The following is a 15,303-nucleotide window of genomic DNA, read 5'->3' as shown; positions in this document are numbered from 1 at the left end:
ACATAGTAAGCGCTCAATAAATACGATTGATGATGATGATTCAAGAATGTCTGTTAATTGTGCCGCTAGTTGTGGAATGCCAGAGACATTTAATTTGTGGTCAATTACTTAGGAGAATCCAAACTTTTATTGCGGTTTCAGCCGGAACCACCCTGACTTTCGGAATAAACTCTCCCTTTTCTGTTTTCTGCAGGGGAGCTTCTCTTCTCTGGCTTCAATCCTGCACTACCTTAATTCAGAATAAACTGCATCTTCTTCTTAAAGATAAGAGCTTAACAAACGTTAGCCAAGTTCATCGCCGATCTACAATATCACTTGGACACTCTTAGTGGAAAGAGCCCGGGTTTGGGAGTCAGAGGTTGTGGGTTCGAATCCTGGCTCTGTCTCATCAGCTGTGTGATTTTGGGCAAGTCACTTGACTTTTAGACTGTGAGCCCACAATTGGGTAGGGACTGTCTCTATATGTTGCCAACTTGTACTTCCAAAGCGCTTAGTCCAGTGCTCTGCACTCAGTAAGCGCTCAATAAATACGATTGATGATAATGATGATGGCTTCTCTGGGCCTCAGTGACCTCATCTGGAAAATGGGGATGAAGACTGTGAGCCCCACGTGGGACAACCTGATCACCTTGTATCCACCGCGGCGCTTAGTACTGTGCTTGGCACATAGTAAGCGCTTAACAAATACCATCATCATCATTATCATTACTACCTTTGGCTTATCTTTAGTTGATCCCTTTGTCTGATGCTTTATCTGATAAGTTGGACACAATCCCTTTCCTACAAACCTTGTATTCCCCCCAGCACTTAGAACAGTGCTCTGCACATAGTAAGTGCTTAACAAATGCCATCATTAGTATTATCTGATGACCACTATGCTTTCCCTTAGTGTGTTTGACCTTGACTTGTACGTGTGTGTGCGTTTACATGGACGCTACGGAGAGCATTTGTTGAGGTTTCCTCCCTTCTCAAAAACTTTCTTCTGCACTAATTTGGCGTGAGTCAATCATATTTAATTCAATCATATTTATTGAGTGCTTACTATTATTCAACTGAATTATTCAATTCAATCATATTTATTGAGCGCTTACTGCCTGCAGAGCACTGTACTAAGCGCTTGGGAAGTCCAAGTTGGCAACATCTAGAGACGGTCCCTACCCAACAGTGGGCTCACAGTCTAGAAGGGGGAGACCGAGAACAAAACCAAACACGTTAACAAAATAAAATAAATAGAATAAATATGTACAAATAAAATAGAGTAATAAATCCGTACAAACATATATACATCTATTCAGGTGCTGTGGGGAGGGGAAGGAGGTAAGGCTGGGGAGGGGGAGAGGAAGGAGGGGGCTCAGTCTGGGGTAATAATGATAATGATGATGATGGCATTTATTAAGCACTTACTATGTGCAAAGCACTGTTCTAAGCGCTGGGGAGGTTACAAGGTCATCAGGTTGTCCCACGTGGGGCTCACAGTCTTAATCCCCATTTTACAGATGAGGGAGCTGAGGCCCAGAGAAGTGAAGTGACTTGCCCAAAGTCACACAGCTGACAATTGGCGGGGCCAGGATTTGAACCCATGACCTGTGACTCCAAAGCCCGTGCTTTCCACTGAGCCACACTGCTTCTCTAACCACTATGGTATTTATTAATACATTAATATGAGAGGCAGCAGCTGAGAAGCAGCGTGGCTCACCGGAATGAGCCTGGGCTTTGGAGTCAGAGGTCATGGGTTCAAATCCCGGCTCCACCAATTGTCAGCTGGGTGACTTTGGGCAGGTCACTTAACTTCTCTGTGCCTCAGTTACCTCATCTGGAAAATGGGGGTTAAGACTGACAGTCCCACGTGGGACAACCTAATCACCTTGTAACCTCTCCAGCGCTTAGAACAGTGCTTTGCACATAGTAAGCACTTAATAAATGCCATTATTATTATTATTACTACTACTCTCCCCATCGCCCCCACCTTACCTCCTTCCCCTCCCCACAGCACTTGTATATATGTATATAGGTTTGTATGTATTTATTACTCTATTTATTTGTACATATTTATTTTGTTGATTCATTCATTCATTCGTATTTATTGAGCGCTTGCTGTGTGCAGAGCACTGTACTAAGCGCTTGGGAAGCACAAGTTGGCAACATCTAGAAACGGTCCCTACCCAACAGTGGGCTCACAGACTAGAATATGTTTTGTTTTGTTGTCTGTCTCCCCCTTCTAGACTGTGAGCCCGTTGTTGGGTAGGGACCGTCTCTAGGTGTTGCCAACTTGTATTCATTCAATCGTATTGAGCGCTTATTTTATTTTGTTAATATGTTTTGTTTAGTTGTCTGTCTCCCCCTTCTAGACTGTGAGCCCATTGCTGGGTAGGGACCGTCTCTAGATGTTGCCAACTTGTCCTTCCCAAGCGCTTAGTCCAGTGCTCTGCACACAGTAAGCGCTCAATAAATATGATTGAATGAATGAATAATAATGATAATGATAACCATAATGCCAAGCACTGTTCTAAGTGCTGGGTTAGATAATAATAGTAGACAGGCGTCAGTAGCATCAGAATAAATAGAATTATAGCTATATACCCATCATTAATAAAATAGAGTACTAAATAAGTACAAATATACACAAGTGCTGTAGGGAGGGGAAAGGGGTAGGGCGAGGGGGGTGATGGAGAGGGGCGGAGGAGCAGAGGAAAAGGGGGGCTCAGTGTGGGAAGGCCTCCTGGAGGAGGTGACCTCTCAGTAGGGCTTTGAAGGGAGGAAGAGAGCTAGTTTGGCGGATGGGCAGAGGGAGGCCATTCCAGGCCCGGGGGAGGACGTGGGCCGGGGGTCGACGGCGGGACAGGCGAGAACGAGGTACGGTGAGGAGGTTAGTGGCGGCGGAGGAGCGGAGGGTGCGGCCTGGGCTGGAGAAGGAGAGAAGGGAGGGGAGGTAGGAGGGGGCCAGGGGATGGACGGCCTGGAAGCCCAGGGTGAGGAGTTTCTGCCTGATGCGCAGATTGATTGGTAGCCACTGGAGATTTTTGAGGAGGGGAGTGACATGCCCAGAGCGTTTCTGGACAAAGACAATCCGGGCAGCGGCGTGAAGTATGGATTGAAGTGGGGAGAGATAGGAGGATGGGAGATCAGAGAGAAGGCTGGTGCAGTAGTCCAGACGGGAGAGGATGAGAGCTTGAATGAGCAGGGTAGCAGTTTGGATGGAGAGGAAAGGGCGGATCTCGGCGATGTTGCGGAGGTGAGACCGGCACGTTTTGGTGACGGCTTGGATGTGAGGGGTGAACGAGAGAGCGGAGTCGAGGATGACACCAGGGTTGCGGGCTTGTGAGACGGGAAGGATGGTAGTGCCATCAACAGAGATGGCAAAGTCAGGGAGAGGACAAGGTTTGGGAGGGAAGACAAGGAGCTCAGTCTTCGACATGTTGAGCTTTAGGTGGCGGGCAGACATCCAGATGGAGATGTCCTGAAGGCAGGAGAAGACGCGAGCCTGGAGGGAGGGGGAGAGAGCAGGGGCAGAGATGGAGATCTGGGTGTCATCAGCGTAGAGATGAGAGTTGAAGCCGTGGGAGCAAATGAGGTCACCAAGGGAGTGCGTGTAGATGGAGAACAGAAGGGGACCAAGCACTGAAACTTGGGGAACCCCCACAGTAAGGGGATGGGAGGGGGAGGAGGAGCCCGCAAAAGAGACTGAGAATGAACGACCGGAGAGATAGGAGCAGAACCAGGAGAGGACGGGGTCTGTGAAGCCAAGGTTGGATATGGATTATTAGATGGATGGATGGATTGATCTATTAGATGGATTGAAACAAAATGCAAGACAAACATCAGGTCCTGAAACAGGATTCTTCTTTCACTTGTTCATTTTTAGTGTTACTCACATCACCAGGGGGAGAGTGAGGAGAAAGTCTTCAACTGGGTCATGAAGCCGCCTGTCTTCCTTCTAGACTGCAAGCTCACTGTGGGCAGGGAATAGGTCTACCAACGGCGTCATATCGTACTCTCCCCAAGCGCTTGGTACAGTGCTCTGCATTCAGTAAGGGCTCAATAGGATCGATTCTGGCTCCTGCAGGCCTAAGGTACTTCAGAGGAAGAAGCATGACGATGATGATGTTTATTTTATTGTTAGTATGTTTGGTTTTGTTCTCTGTCTCCCCCTTTTAGACTGTGAGCCCACTGTTGGGTAGGGACTGTCTCTATATGTTGCCAATTTGTACTTCCCAAGCGCTTAGTACAGTGCTCTGCACATAGTAAGCGCTCAATAAATACGATTGATGATGATGATGATGATGTTGGTATTCGGCACTTACTATGTGTCAAGCGCGGTTCTAAGCGCTGGGGTAGATCCAAGGCAATTGGATTGGACACGGTCCCTGTCCCACATGGGGCTCACAGACTTCACCCCCATTTTACAGATGGGGGAACTGAGAGGTTAAACAGTCAAGTGGTGGAGTGGGAATTAGAGCCCAGGTCCGTGCCGCTTCCCCTAGGCCAGGCTGCTTCGCCACTTGAAAAGTCAGCAACTCTGAAAATAGATACAGTTGGCATTTAGCCCGTTGCTCGGTAGGGATTGTCTCCATTTGTTGCCGAATTGTACTTTCCAAGCACTCAGTACAGCGCTTTGCACACGGTCAAAGCTCAATAAACACGATTGAGTGAATGAATGAATTTACCGGAGAGCTGATAATAATAATAATAATATTGGTATTTGTTAAGCGCTTACTATGTGCAAAGCACTGTTCTAAGCGCTGGGGGGGGATACAAAGTGATCAGGTTGTCCCATGTGAGGTTCACAGTCTTAATCCCCATTTTACAGATGAGGTAACTGAGGCTCGGAGAAGTTAAGTGACTTGCCCAAGGTCCCACAGCAGACATGTGGCGGAGCCGGGATTCGAACCCATGACCTCTGACTCCAAAGCCCGGGCTCTTTCCACTGAGCCACGCTGCTTCTCTAACTTCAGCATTTTTCAAAGGGCAAGGTTTCTTAATGAAAATAAATTGACAATACTCACCCATCAAGTTTGCCAGGAGTAATAATAATAATAATAATTTTGGTATTTGTTAAGCGCTTACTATGTGCCAGGCACTGTTCTAAGCACTGGGGGAGAGACAAGGTGATCAGGTTGTCCCACATGGGGCTCACAGTCTTCATCCCCATTTTACAAATGAGGTCACTGAGGCACAGAGAAGTGAAGTGACTTGCCCAAAGTCACACAGCTGATAAGTGGCGGAGCCGGGATTCGAACCCATGACCTCTGACTCCCAAGCCCGGGCTCTTTCCACTGAGCCACGCTGCATAGGCGTAACTACACGGATTTAAAGAGCAGTAAGTCAGACGGCTTCATTGACTTGAGTTCTTGCTGATGAAAAGACTAATTACTAATTATCAGTTACTAACTAAATACTAATGATCTAACTACTTCCTATCTTTTTAAAAGCGGAACAATACCTTTATCTTTAAATAAAAACTCAAAACTCGAAAGGAACAAATAGTCATTGTTTCTGTACATTCATATGCATTTTTCCAATGTTTATACAGGATTGTTCAATTTTTCAAGAAACTCAGACCATAAGAAAATTGCCAATATTTGGGACTGAGCATATAGATTTCTTGTGAATAATGCCTGTACACTCAGTATTCAACACAGACAAATAATCAAACGTTAAAAACTGGTTTCAGCTATTTCATCAGTATTTCTTTTGGATGGGTTGAAACAAAACGCAAGACAAACAACAGGTCCTGAAACAGGATTATTCTTTCGCTTGTTCATTTTTAGTGTTACTCAAAGGAAGACAGTCAATCAAGATTTTCTTCAAAGGTCGTCATAATATCACTTTGCAGATTCATATCGATGGTGACGGCCATCTACGGGGAAAGGAAGAGAAACAAATGAATACCTTTCCGCAACTAAAGCATATGATTTGATTAATTGTGCATTTATAAAATGACTGAAATAGACAAATTTGAAACCTCTCAAGGGGAAGTTCCTAAAAAGCCAGTGTTACTGTAGATGTTGTTACATTACTTGAATGTGATCACTGAAGTTCATTCTTTTCCCAAATTGGTTTCCATTAAGGTTTGAGTTAATCCTAGCTGTTGTGCTCTGGACACCTAGGAGTATAAACTCCTTTTGGGCTTTTTCTGATTATCAAAGTAAACAATATTTAAATGACTCTGAACTCTTTCTCAAAGGGTCATTCACTTCATGAAGAATCAAAACAATCACGGATAGATAAGACTATATTATGGTCATCCACATCCACGCACATTCATTTCCCTCCCAGGGAAGCTGTAATTTTGATAAGTAAAGGTCATTTCCCCACCAACTCTGCCTCCTATTTTCCCCATTATCAACATCTCAGCATCTGGTTGAAATCAAGACAAGGTAAAGAGGGAGAGGGATGGAATTATCCTCTGCTGTTACACAACCAAGCAATTATTTCACACCTGCTGGTGCCTATTTTTTTTTGCGGGGTGGGGAGGTGGGGGGCAAGTGCTGGTGATCTCATTCTGGCTGAATAGGCTTCATAATTTGTTTAAGGAAGGCTAATACTCCTATTCAAAATAATGATAATAATAATAACAATAATGATAATAATGATAATAATAGTGGTGTGCTCTGCACATAGTAAGTGCTCAATAAATACGATTGAATGAATGAATGAATTCAAGCACCTATGTGCCAGTCACTGTATTAAGCCCTGGGATAGGTAGAAGATAATCAGGCCAGATAATTTCTGTCCCACGGGAGGCTCACAATCTAAAGAGAAGAACAAGTAATTAATACCTATTTTACAGATGAAGAAACTGAGGCACACAGAGAGTTAGGTGAATTGTCCAAGGTTACACAGCAGGAAAAGACAAAATCTCTCTCCCCCTTGTCCCCCTCTCCATCCCCCCGATCTTACCTCCTTCCCTTCCCCGCAGCACCTGTATATATATATATATATATGTATGTACATATTTATTACTCTATTTATTTTACTTGTACATATCTATTCTATTTATTTTATTTTGTTAGTATGTTTGGTTTTGTTCTCTGTCTCCCCCTTTTAGACTGTGAGCCCACTGTTGGGTAGGGACTATATATGTTGCCAACTTGTACTTCCCAAGCGCTTAGTTCAGTGCTCTGCACACAGTAAGCTCTCAATAAATACGATTGATTGATTGAAAATGGCATAGCTGGGATTAGAACTCGGGTCCCCTGACTCCTACATCCATCCCACTTCTCAAAATTAGGAAAAAAAAATTGTGTGGATTCTCAAAGAAGGAAAGTCTACACAGGGTGTTCTCTAATTCTGCCGGCTGGTTCTATTCACAAAGAGTGACAACACCCATCACGGAAGAACTGACCAAAGGAATATGCCACGACATTAACATTTTTTGCTCTACTACTGTTAAGGTTTTGTTTTGTGTAATTCCAATTTGGAAAACCAAGGAGCGGCTTACTGCTTCTCTCCTCCGGCGTTCTTGCTCTCTCTTCCTTGCTAAGGCACGATCTTTGGAAAGACAGAGCTTGACATTTCCTTCATCCCCAGAAGGCTGTGGATGTCCTTTTCTCAGAGCCCCTCCTTCAGAAAATTCTTTCTGGATTTTATTTGCAAAAGGTTCGGAATCCACACGAGTGCTAAGAGTCCTTTTAAAACAAACCCGACAAAATGATTTTGCTTGTTTTCCCCGGTTCAACATTAAAATCTGTCAATCTTTGGGTGAGCAATTACTAAACCACGGACGATGCCCTTCCACTGAAAGTGACCCAGACTCTTCAAAGAGGCTTTAATCAGAAATGCTTATGGATTTCGACAGTTTAAAGAAAGCGCTTAGAGCAAAATGCGGTCCACTTGAAAGCCTGCTGCTTAAGAAGTGGCAGAAGAAGTAGGGAGTGGAGACAATACCAAGAATGAGTATGTCACTCCCTTCCTCAAAAATCTCCAGTGGTTGCTTATCAACCTTCGCATCAAGAAAAGACTCCTCGCTCTCCATCCCCTCATCCTCTCCTACCTCACCTCCCTTTTCTCCTTCTGCAGCCCACCCCGCACCCTCCGCTCCTCCACCGCTAACCTCCTCACCGGGCCTCGTTCTCGCCTGTCCCGCCATCGACCCCCGGCCCACGTCCTCCCCCAGGCCCGGAATGCCCTCCCTCTGCCCATCCGCCAAGCTCGCTCTCTTCCTCCCTTCACAGCCCTACTGAGAGCTCACCTCCTCCAGGAAGCCTTCCCACACTGAGCCCCCCCCTTTTTCTCTGCTCCTCCACCCCTCTTCATCGCCCCGACTCCCTCCCTCTGCTCTACCCCCCCCGCCCACAGCACTTGTGTATATCTGTACATATTTATTACTCTATTATATATCATCAATCGTATTTATTGAGCGCTTACTATGTGCAGAGCACTGTACTAAGCGCTTGGGAAGTACAAATTGGCAACATATAGAGACAGTCCCTACCCAACAGTGGGCTCACAGTCTGTGTATATAACGATGGCATTGATTAAGCGCTGGGGAGGTTACAAGGTGATCAGGTTGTCCCACTTGGGGCTCACAGTCTTCATCCCCATTTTACAGATGAGGGAACTGAGGCCTAGAGAAGTGAAGTGACCTGCCCAGAGTCTCACAGCTGACAGTTGGCGGAGCCGGGATTTGAACCCATGACCTCTGACTCCAAAGCCCGTGTTCTTTCCACTGAGCCACGCTGCTTCCCAGCGTGTATATACCTACAATTCTATTTATCTATTTTGATGGTATTGATGCCGGTCTACGTCTTTTGTTGTCTGTCTCCCCCTTCTAGACTGTGAGCCCGTTGTTGGGTAGGGATGGTCTCTATCTGTTGCCGAACTGTACTTTCCAAGCGCTTAATACAGTGCTCTGCACACAGTAAGCGCTCAGGGAATATGGATGAATGAATGAAAGAGTAATGATAATTGTGGTATTTGTTAAGCACTAACTATGGGCCACATACTGTACTGAACGCTGGGGTGGATACAAAATAATCAAGTCAGACACAGTCCTTGTCCCACATGGGGCTCATGGTCTAAATAGGAGGGGAAACAGGTAGTGACCCTCCATTTTACAGATGAAGAAACTGAGGCCCAGAGCAGTTGTGACTCGCAGGCAAGCAGCGGAGTCAGGAGCAGAACTAGAAGCAGCGTGGCTCAATGGAAAGAGCCCGGGCTTTGGAGTCAGAGGTCATGGGTTCAAATCCCGGCTCCGCCAACTGTCAGCTGTGTGATTTTGGGCAAGTCACTTCACTTCTCTGGGCCTCAGTTACCTCATCTGTAAAATGGGGATGAAGACTGGGAGCCCCCGCCGTGGGACAACCTGATCACCTTGTAACCTCCCCAGGCAAGTCACTTCACTTCTCTGGGCCTCAGTTCCCTCATCTGTAAATGGGGATTAAGACTGTGAGCCCCCCATGGGACAACCTGATCACCCTGTAACCTCCTCAGCGCTTAGAACAGAGCTTTGCACATAGTAAGTGCTTAATAAATGCCATTATTATTATTGTTATTATTATTATTATCCCAGGTCCTCGACTCACAGGCTCATGCTCTTTCCACTAGGCTAGTGAAGGGGAAGAATGTACAGCAGCTACGTGAAGGTTGCCTTGGGGTTGGGTTGATTAGTTCCAATTCCATGACAATGCCCAGGGCAGTTCATAATTAATTCGATTGATGATGATGATGATGATAACCTTGGATACTTAATACACAGATTGGAGCTAGCATCCACAACCCCATAATTATATTCCCACTTACGACCTATTTTAGGGGACACAGTTCAAGGTTTCTGGGTTTTTTTTAATATGTAAGACTGGCTTGTACTTGGTAATTTGACCAAAAAAAGCCCCAACATAAGTTAAGCGCTTAGTACAGTGCTCTGCACACAGTAAGCGCTCAATAAATACGATTGAATGAATGAATGAAAGTAAACCTCATAAGAAAGCACAGCAGAATGTGGCCGATAACAAATCAATTAGGACAAAGGGCAGTATAGATCATTTGTTATTATATATTTTTAAAATAACAATGAATAATAATTGATACCTGTCTACTTGTTTCGTTTTGTGGTGTTTCTCCCCCTTCTAGACTGCAAGCCCATTACTGGGTAGGGCCTGTCTCCGTCTGTTGCCCAATTGTACTTTCCAAGCGCTTAGTACAGTGTTCTGCACACAGTAAGCGCTCAATAAATATGATTGAATGAATGAACGAATGAAAGATACTCAAATTAAGATTTTAAACAAAGTGACTTCAGGGAATAGGTGGTATAGTGGTATATGAAGGAGAATACGTTGTAAATTCTCTCAACGTTTGCAAAGAATTATGCCACACCCTTTTGATGATGTTTTCTTGATCTTGCAGTAATGGGGCAATTGATCTTAAACAAGAGACAACAGCTTTAAGTCTCTTTAGCAGGGTAAGGTTCCAAAGAAAGCAAATACCATCCTCTTCCCAGAGTCGATTTTAACCACACTTGATTAGTTGGGGAAAAAAGGTTTATCTCACTGATCAGACTTAAAAGGTTTGACTAATTGGTCACTAGCGGGCAATTCAGGAAATTCATTTTAAATTTTGAAGACTTAACAGAAAAGATGCTTATGTCATCAGATGTAAATCGATGTACTTGAATCTGTACCCTTCGGGTATTTGCCCCTCAGCCCCACAGCACCTGTGTACATACCTACAAATTATTTATTAATATTAATGCCTGTCTCCCCTTCTGGATGGTAAGTTCCTTCTGGGCAGGGAATATGTCTAAAATCTCTGATGGACTGCACTCTCCCAAGGGATTAGTACAGTGCTCTGTACACAGTAAGCACCCAAATACAACTGACTGATGTAACATCAGTATTATCAATTTACCGGCCAGCAATTTAACCCAAGTGACCCTTGAAACTAAAACCGCGAAAACCCAACTCCTGTTAGACGATAACCCAGTACCTTTGTTTTTGAAGATGCCTCTGTTCCTTCTCGATCTGCTCTAGTTGTCTTCTTTTAAGCTCCAGACTTCGCTCTCTCGCTTCTTTCTCTATTGCTGCTTTCCTAAACTGCTTGAAGCTATCATTAGACGATTTCGTGAGACATGAAGTTGGGACTGTTTTGCCTAGATTCAGCCAAGAATCTGCATTCTTGATCTTTATATCCTAAAAAGAGAAGTTGTTGAGTCAGTCCAAAAATTAGAAGAAAAAAAACCCAACATTTTGTGGAGCTAAAAATCTGTAACAGTGCAAGATACCACTTCAAACTGAAAATAGGACCCATTTTAGTACCACTTGGGTTTTACTAAAGCTCCTTGGAGTCAGGGTTTTGGCATTAGTATGAAAGGAAAAAATGCATCTACATTAACATTGATGATTTCTTTTAACTTTTACTGAATACACTCCCTGAAAAGTTTTCTATTAATTTTCTCTTCCTTGATGTCTTTGACCTTATGGATCACTACTTTAAAGAATCTTTCATCAATTATTACTATTAAGATTTGGGTTTCTTTGACGACCCAAGGAAATATGGTTAGACGTACCCAAGAAACTGGTCAGACGCTTGAGGTTTCTTACTGTAAGTCAGCAACGTGGAATACAGTATACCGTTTCCCCTAATCTTTCATAAAGATAATAATTCCTGCAACTTTCCCTGTATTCCATGAAGAGAAATATTAAGAGCAATCCTTTTACCTTCTTAGTTGTTTCACGTTCAGGAGTTAACACAGTTTTGGTAGCATCGAAGTGATTCACAGGAACAGAAGACTCAGTTACATTACTCATGGGTCGTCTGGCTTCATCTGGAAGGAAAGAACATTAATCCAGCTTTTTGAATGAAGGGAATTTCTTTGAAGTTTCTTCACCATGTTCACAAAAGCCCTGAAACCGACTTCTGATTCTACCTCCTTTCCAAAGAAACAGTTCTAAAAATCTTATAAATCCTTGACATGTTTTTTATGACATAAATCATGAAACAGTTTTCCCCCTTACAAATGAACTGCCCAAGTGAATGGAAGGATTAAAAAAAAAATCTTCTTAATGCTTCTACTCTCCAATCTATTTTGAAAATACTTCTTTCGAAAGCATTTTTTCCCTTCCAGGCAACTGTGCAAGAGAGAGTATTCTTATGCCCAGTGGAGATGGATAGCCTAAATAAAAACCCAGCGCTTATAACAGTGCTTTGCACATAGTAAGCGCTTAACAAATACCATCATTATTATTATTATTTTCACTAAACTACCTTTGTCTAACCTTCTTTCCTCTTAACCTCTGAAATTATTGGGGACCTTTTTCTTGTGGGAGTGATAAATTATGAGTGTCCAAGGGCTGAGAATCAAGCCTGTGGGCCCTTCGCTTCCATTTTCCTCTTTATGCAGAAAATGTGGCAGTCGCCTGACTTTTGGCTGGGTGTCCAGGGCCAAGTGTACATTTTTAGAAAGTCATTTCCTAGGAGGTTTATTTTTTGAATGAAATCTGCACAGAGCAAACTTTATAATAATGATGGCACTTCTTAAGCGCTTACTATGTGCCAAGCACTGTTCTAAGCGCTGGGGTAGGTTTATTTTTTGAATGAAATCTGCACAGAGCAAACTTTATAATAATGACAGCATTTGTTAAGCGCTTACTATGTGCCAAGCACTGTTCTAAGCGCTGGGGTAGGTTTATTTTTTGAATGAAATCTGCACAGAGCAAACTTTATAATAATGACGGCATTTCTTAAGCGCTTACTATGTGCCAAGCACTGTTCTAAGCGCTGGGGTAGGTTTATTTTTTGAATGAAATCTGCACGGAGCAAACTTTACAATAATGATGGCATTTCTTAAGCGCTTACTATGGGCCAAGCACTGTTCTAAGCGCTGGGGTAGGTTTATTTTTTGAATGAAATCTGCACAGAGCAAACTTTATAATAATGATGGCATTTCTTAAGCGCTTACTATGTGCCAAGCACTGTTCTAAGCGCTGGGGTAGGTTTATTTTTTGAATGATATCTGCACAGAGCAAACTTTATAATAATGATGGCATTTCTTAAGCGCTTACTATGTGCCAAGCACTGTTCTAAGCGCTGGGGTAGGTTTATTTTTTGAATGATATCTGCACAGGGCAAACTTTATAATAATGATGGCATTTCTTAAGCGCTTACTATGTGCCAAGCACTGTTCTAAGCGCTGGGGTAGGTTTATTTTTTGAATGAAATTTGCACGGAGCAAACTTCATAGTAATGGTGGCATTTCTTAAGCGCTTACTATGGGCCAAGCACTGTTCTAAACATTGGGGTAGATACAAGGTAATGAGGTTGTCCCATACGGGGCTCACAGTCTTCATCCCCATTTTACACATGAGGGAACTGAGGCCCAGAGAAGTCAAGTGACTTGTCCAAGGTCACACAGCTGATCAGTGGCGGAGCCGGGATTAGAACCCTCGACTTCCGACTCCCAAGCCCGGGCTCTTTCCACTGAGCCACTCTGCTTCTCAATAATAATAATGGCATTTAAGGGCTTACTATGTGCCAAGCACTGTTCTAAGCACTGGTGGGAGTGGGATATAAGGTAATCAGGTTGTCAAACATTGGGGCTCACAGTCTTGACCCCCATTTTGCAGATGAGGTCACTGAGGCCCAGAGAAGTTAAGTGAGTTGCCCCAAGTCACACAGCTGACGAGTGATGGAGTCGGAATTAGAACCCATGACCCATAATTTCAGACACAAAGCTTGACATAAGGATACTCTGCCCTCTGCAAACAACGCAAGTGCTTTAGTGAGCCCTAACTTCATTTAAAGAGCAAGTCTCAAGATCACCGAGGGTAGTATGGCTCACCCGATCAGCATTTTGGTGTCTGTCTCTCCCCCTAGACCATAAATTCCTAGAGGGTAGGTATTATGCCTACTAATTCTACTGAATTTACAATAAATATTATTAATAATAATAGCGTTCGTTAAGCACCTACCACATGCCAAGCACTGTACCAAATGTCGGTACAAGACAAATCAGGTTGGATGATCCCTGTCCCACACGGGGCTGAGAGTTTACGGTGGGGGGCGGGGGGGTAGAACAAGTATTTAATCCCCATTTTGCAGATGAGGAAACAGGCCTGTCCTCCCCTTGCCTTTCCCATCATTGTAGACAACACCCTCATCCATCCTGTTTCACAAGCCCGTAACCTTGGCATTCTCCTCCGCTCATCTCTTACTCAACCCACATAATCGATCACTAAATCCTGTTGGTTCAAACTTCACGTCGCTAAAATCCCCACTTTCCTCTCCATCCAAACTGCCACTACTCTGGTCCAATCACTTAATGCTTTCTCACCTTGACTCCTGTATCAGTGACCTCTCTGCCTCTCCCTAATCCATTCATTCATTCAGTCGAATTTATTGAGCGCTTATTGTGCGCAGAGCACTGTACTAAGCTCTTGGGAAGTCGGCAACATATAGAGACGGTCCCTACCCAACAACAGGCTAAATCGATACTTCACTCTAGTACTCAGACCATTTTTCTAAAAAAGCATTCAGTCCATATTTCCCCACTCGACAACCTCCAGTGTTTGCCCAACCATCTCCGCATCTAACAGAAATGACCTTACCATCAGCTTTACCCACCCTCAGCCCCTAATCCATTCATTCAATCGAATTTATTGAGCGCTTGTGTGCAGAGCACTGTACTAAGCTCTTGGGAAGTCGGCAACATATGCAGACGGTCCCTACCCAACAACGGGCTCAGTCGATACTTCACTCTAGTACTCAGACCTTTTTTCTAAAAAAGCATTCAGTCCATATTTCCCCACTCGACAACCTCCAGTGTTAGCCCAACCGTCTCCGCATCTAACAGAATGACCTCACCATCAGCTTTAGGGCACTCGATTTGCCCCTTATTTTACATCAGTGATTTCCTTCTATAAACTAGCACACTCGCTTTGCTCCACTGATGCCAACACACTCGCTCTAACTCAGTTTCGTCTATCTCCCTGCCTACCCCTCGCTCACGTCCTCTCTTTGGCTGGAACTCTCATTCCCTTCATCGTTCTCCCCACCTTCAAAGCTTTATTAAAGTCACACCTCCAAAAAGCCTTCCCTAGCCCATCATTTCCCCTACTCCCTCTCCCTTCTGCGTCACCCCTTTACTTAGATTTGTACCCACCCTCAGCCCCCAACCACTTAGGGACATAGCCATAATTTCTTTTAATGTTTGTCTCCCCATGGGGAACACGTCTACCGATTGTTATATCGTATTATCCAAAGAGCTCTAAACAAAGTACTCAGCTCTTTCCATTCATTGACTGATTTACCGTCTGAGGGTACAGCAGGAAAGTTGCATAGTCAGGATTAAAACACCGGTCTCCTGATTCC

The 15,303-nt window shown here is 44.1% G+C and overlaps 1 protein-coding gene across 8 annotated transcripts in view; it reads right to left on the bottom strand.

Annotated features, from left to right (window-relative positions):
• Window positions 1–5,491: 5,491 nt before the first annotated feature.
• Window positions 5,492–15,303, bottom strand: part of BRDT (bromodomain testis associated) — a 79,397-nt gene continuing 69,585 nt past the window's right edge. For 5 of the 8 annotated variants that reach the window (XM_038744863.1, XM_038744867.1, XM_038744868.1 and 2 more), the window contains 4 exons: window positions 11,655–11,761; window positions 10,924–11,126; window positions 7,442–7,628; window positions 5,492–5,857 (listed from right to left, as the gene is read on the bottom strand). In XM_038744863.1, the coding sequence (XP_038600791.1) occupies window positions 5,789–5,857; window positions 7,442–7,628; window positions 10,924–11,126; window positions 11,655–11,761 (566 nt within the window). In that variant the 3' untranslated portion in view covers window positions 5,492–5,788. The remainder of the gene's footprint in view (window positions 5,858–7,441; window positions 7,629–10,923; window positions 11,127–11,654; window positions 11,762–15,303) is intronic. The other 3 variants (XM_038744864.1, XM_038744861.1, XM_038744869.1) reach the window with 2 other exon arrangements.

Source organism: Tachyglossus aculeatus, chromosome 4, assembly GCF_015852505.1.
Source record: "Tachyglossus aculeatus isolate mTacAcu1 chromosome 4, mTacAcu1.pri, whole genome shotgun sequence".
NCBI classification, from domain to species: Eukaryota; Metazoa; Chordata; class Mammalia; order Monotremata; family Tachyglossidae; genus Tachyglossus; species Tachyglossus aculeatus.
The sequence above is the reverse complement of the archived record's forward strand: the minus strand, read 5'-3'. Positions and strand labels throughout refer to the sequence as shown.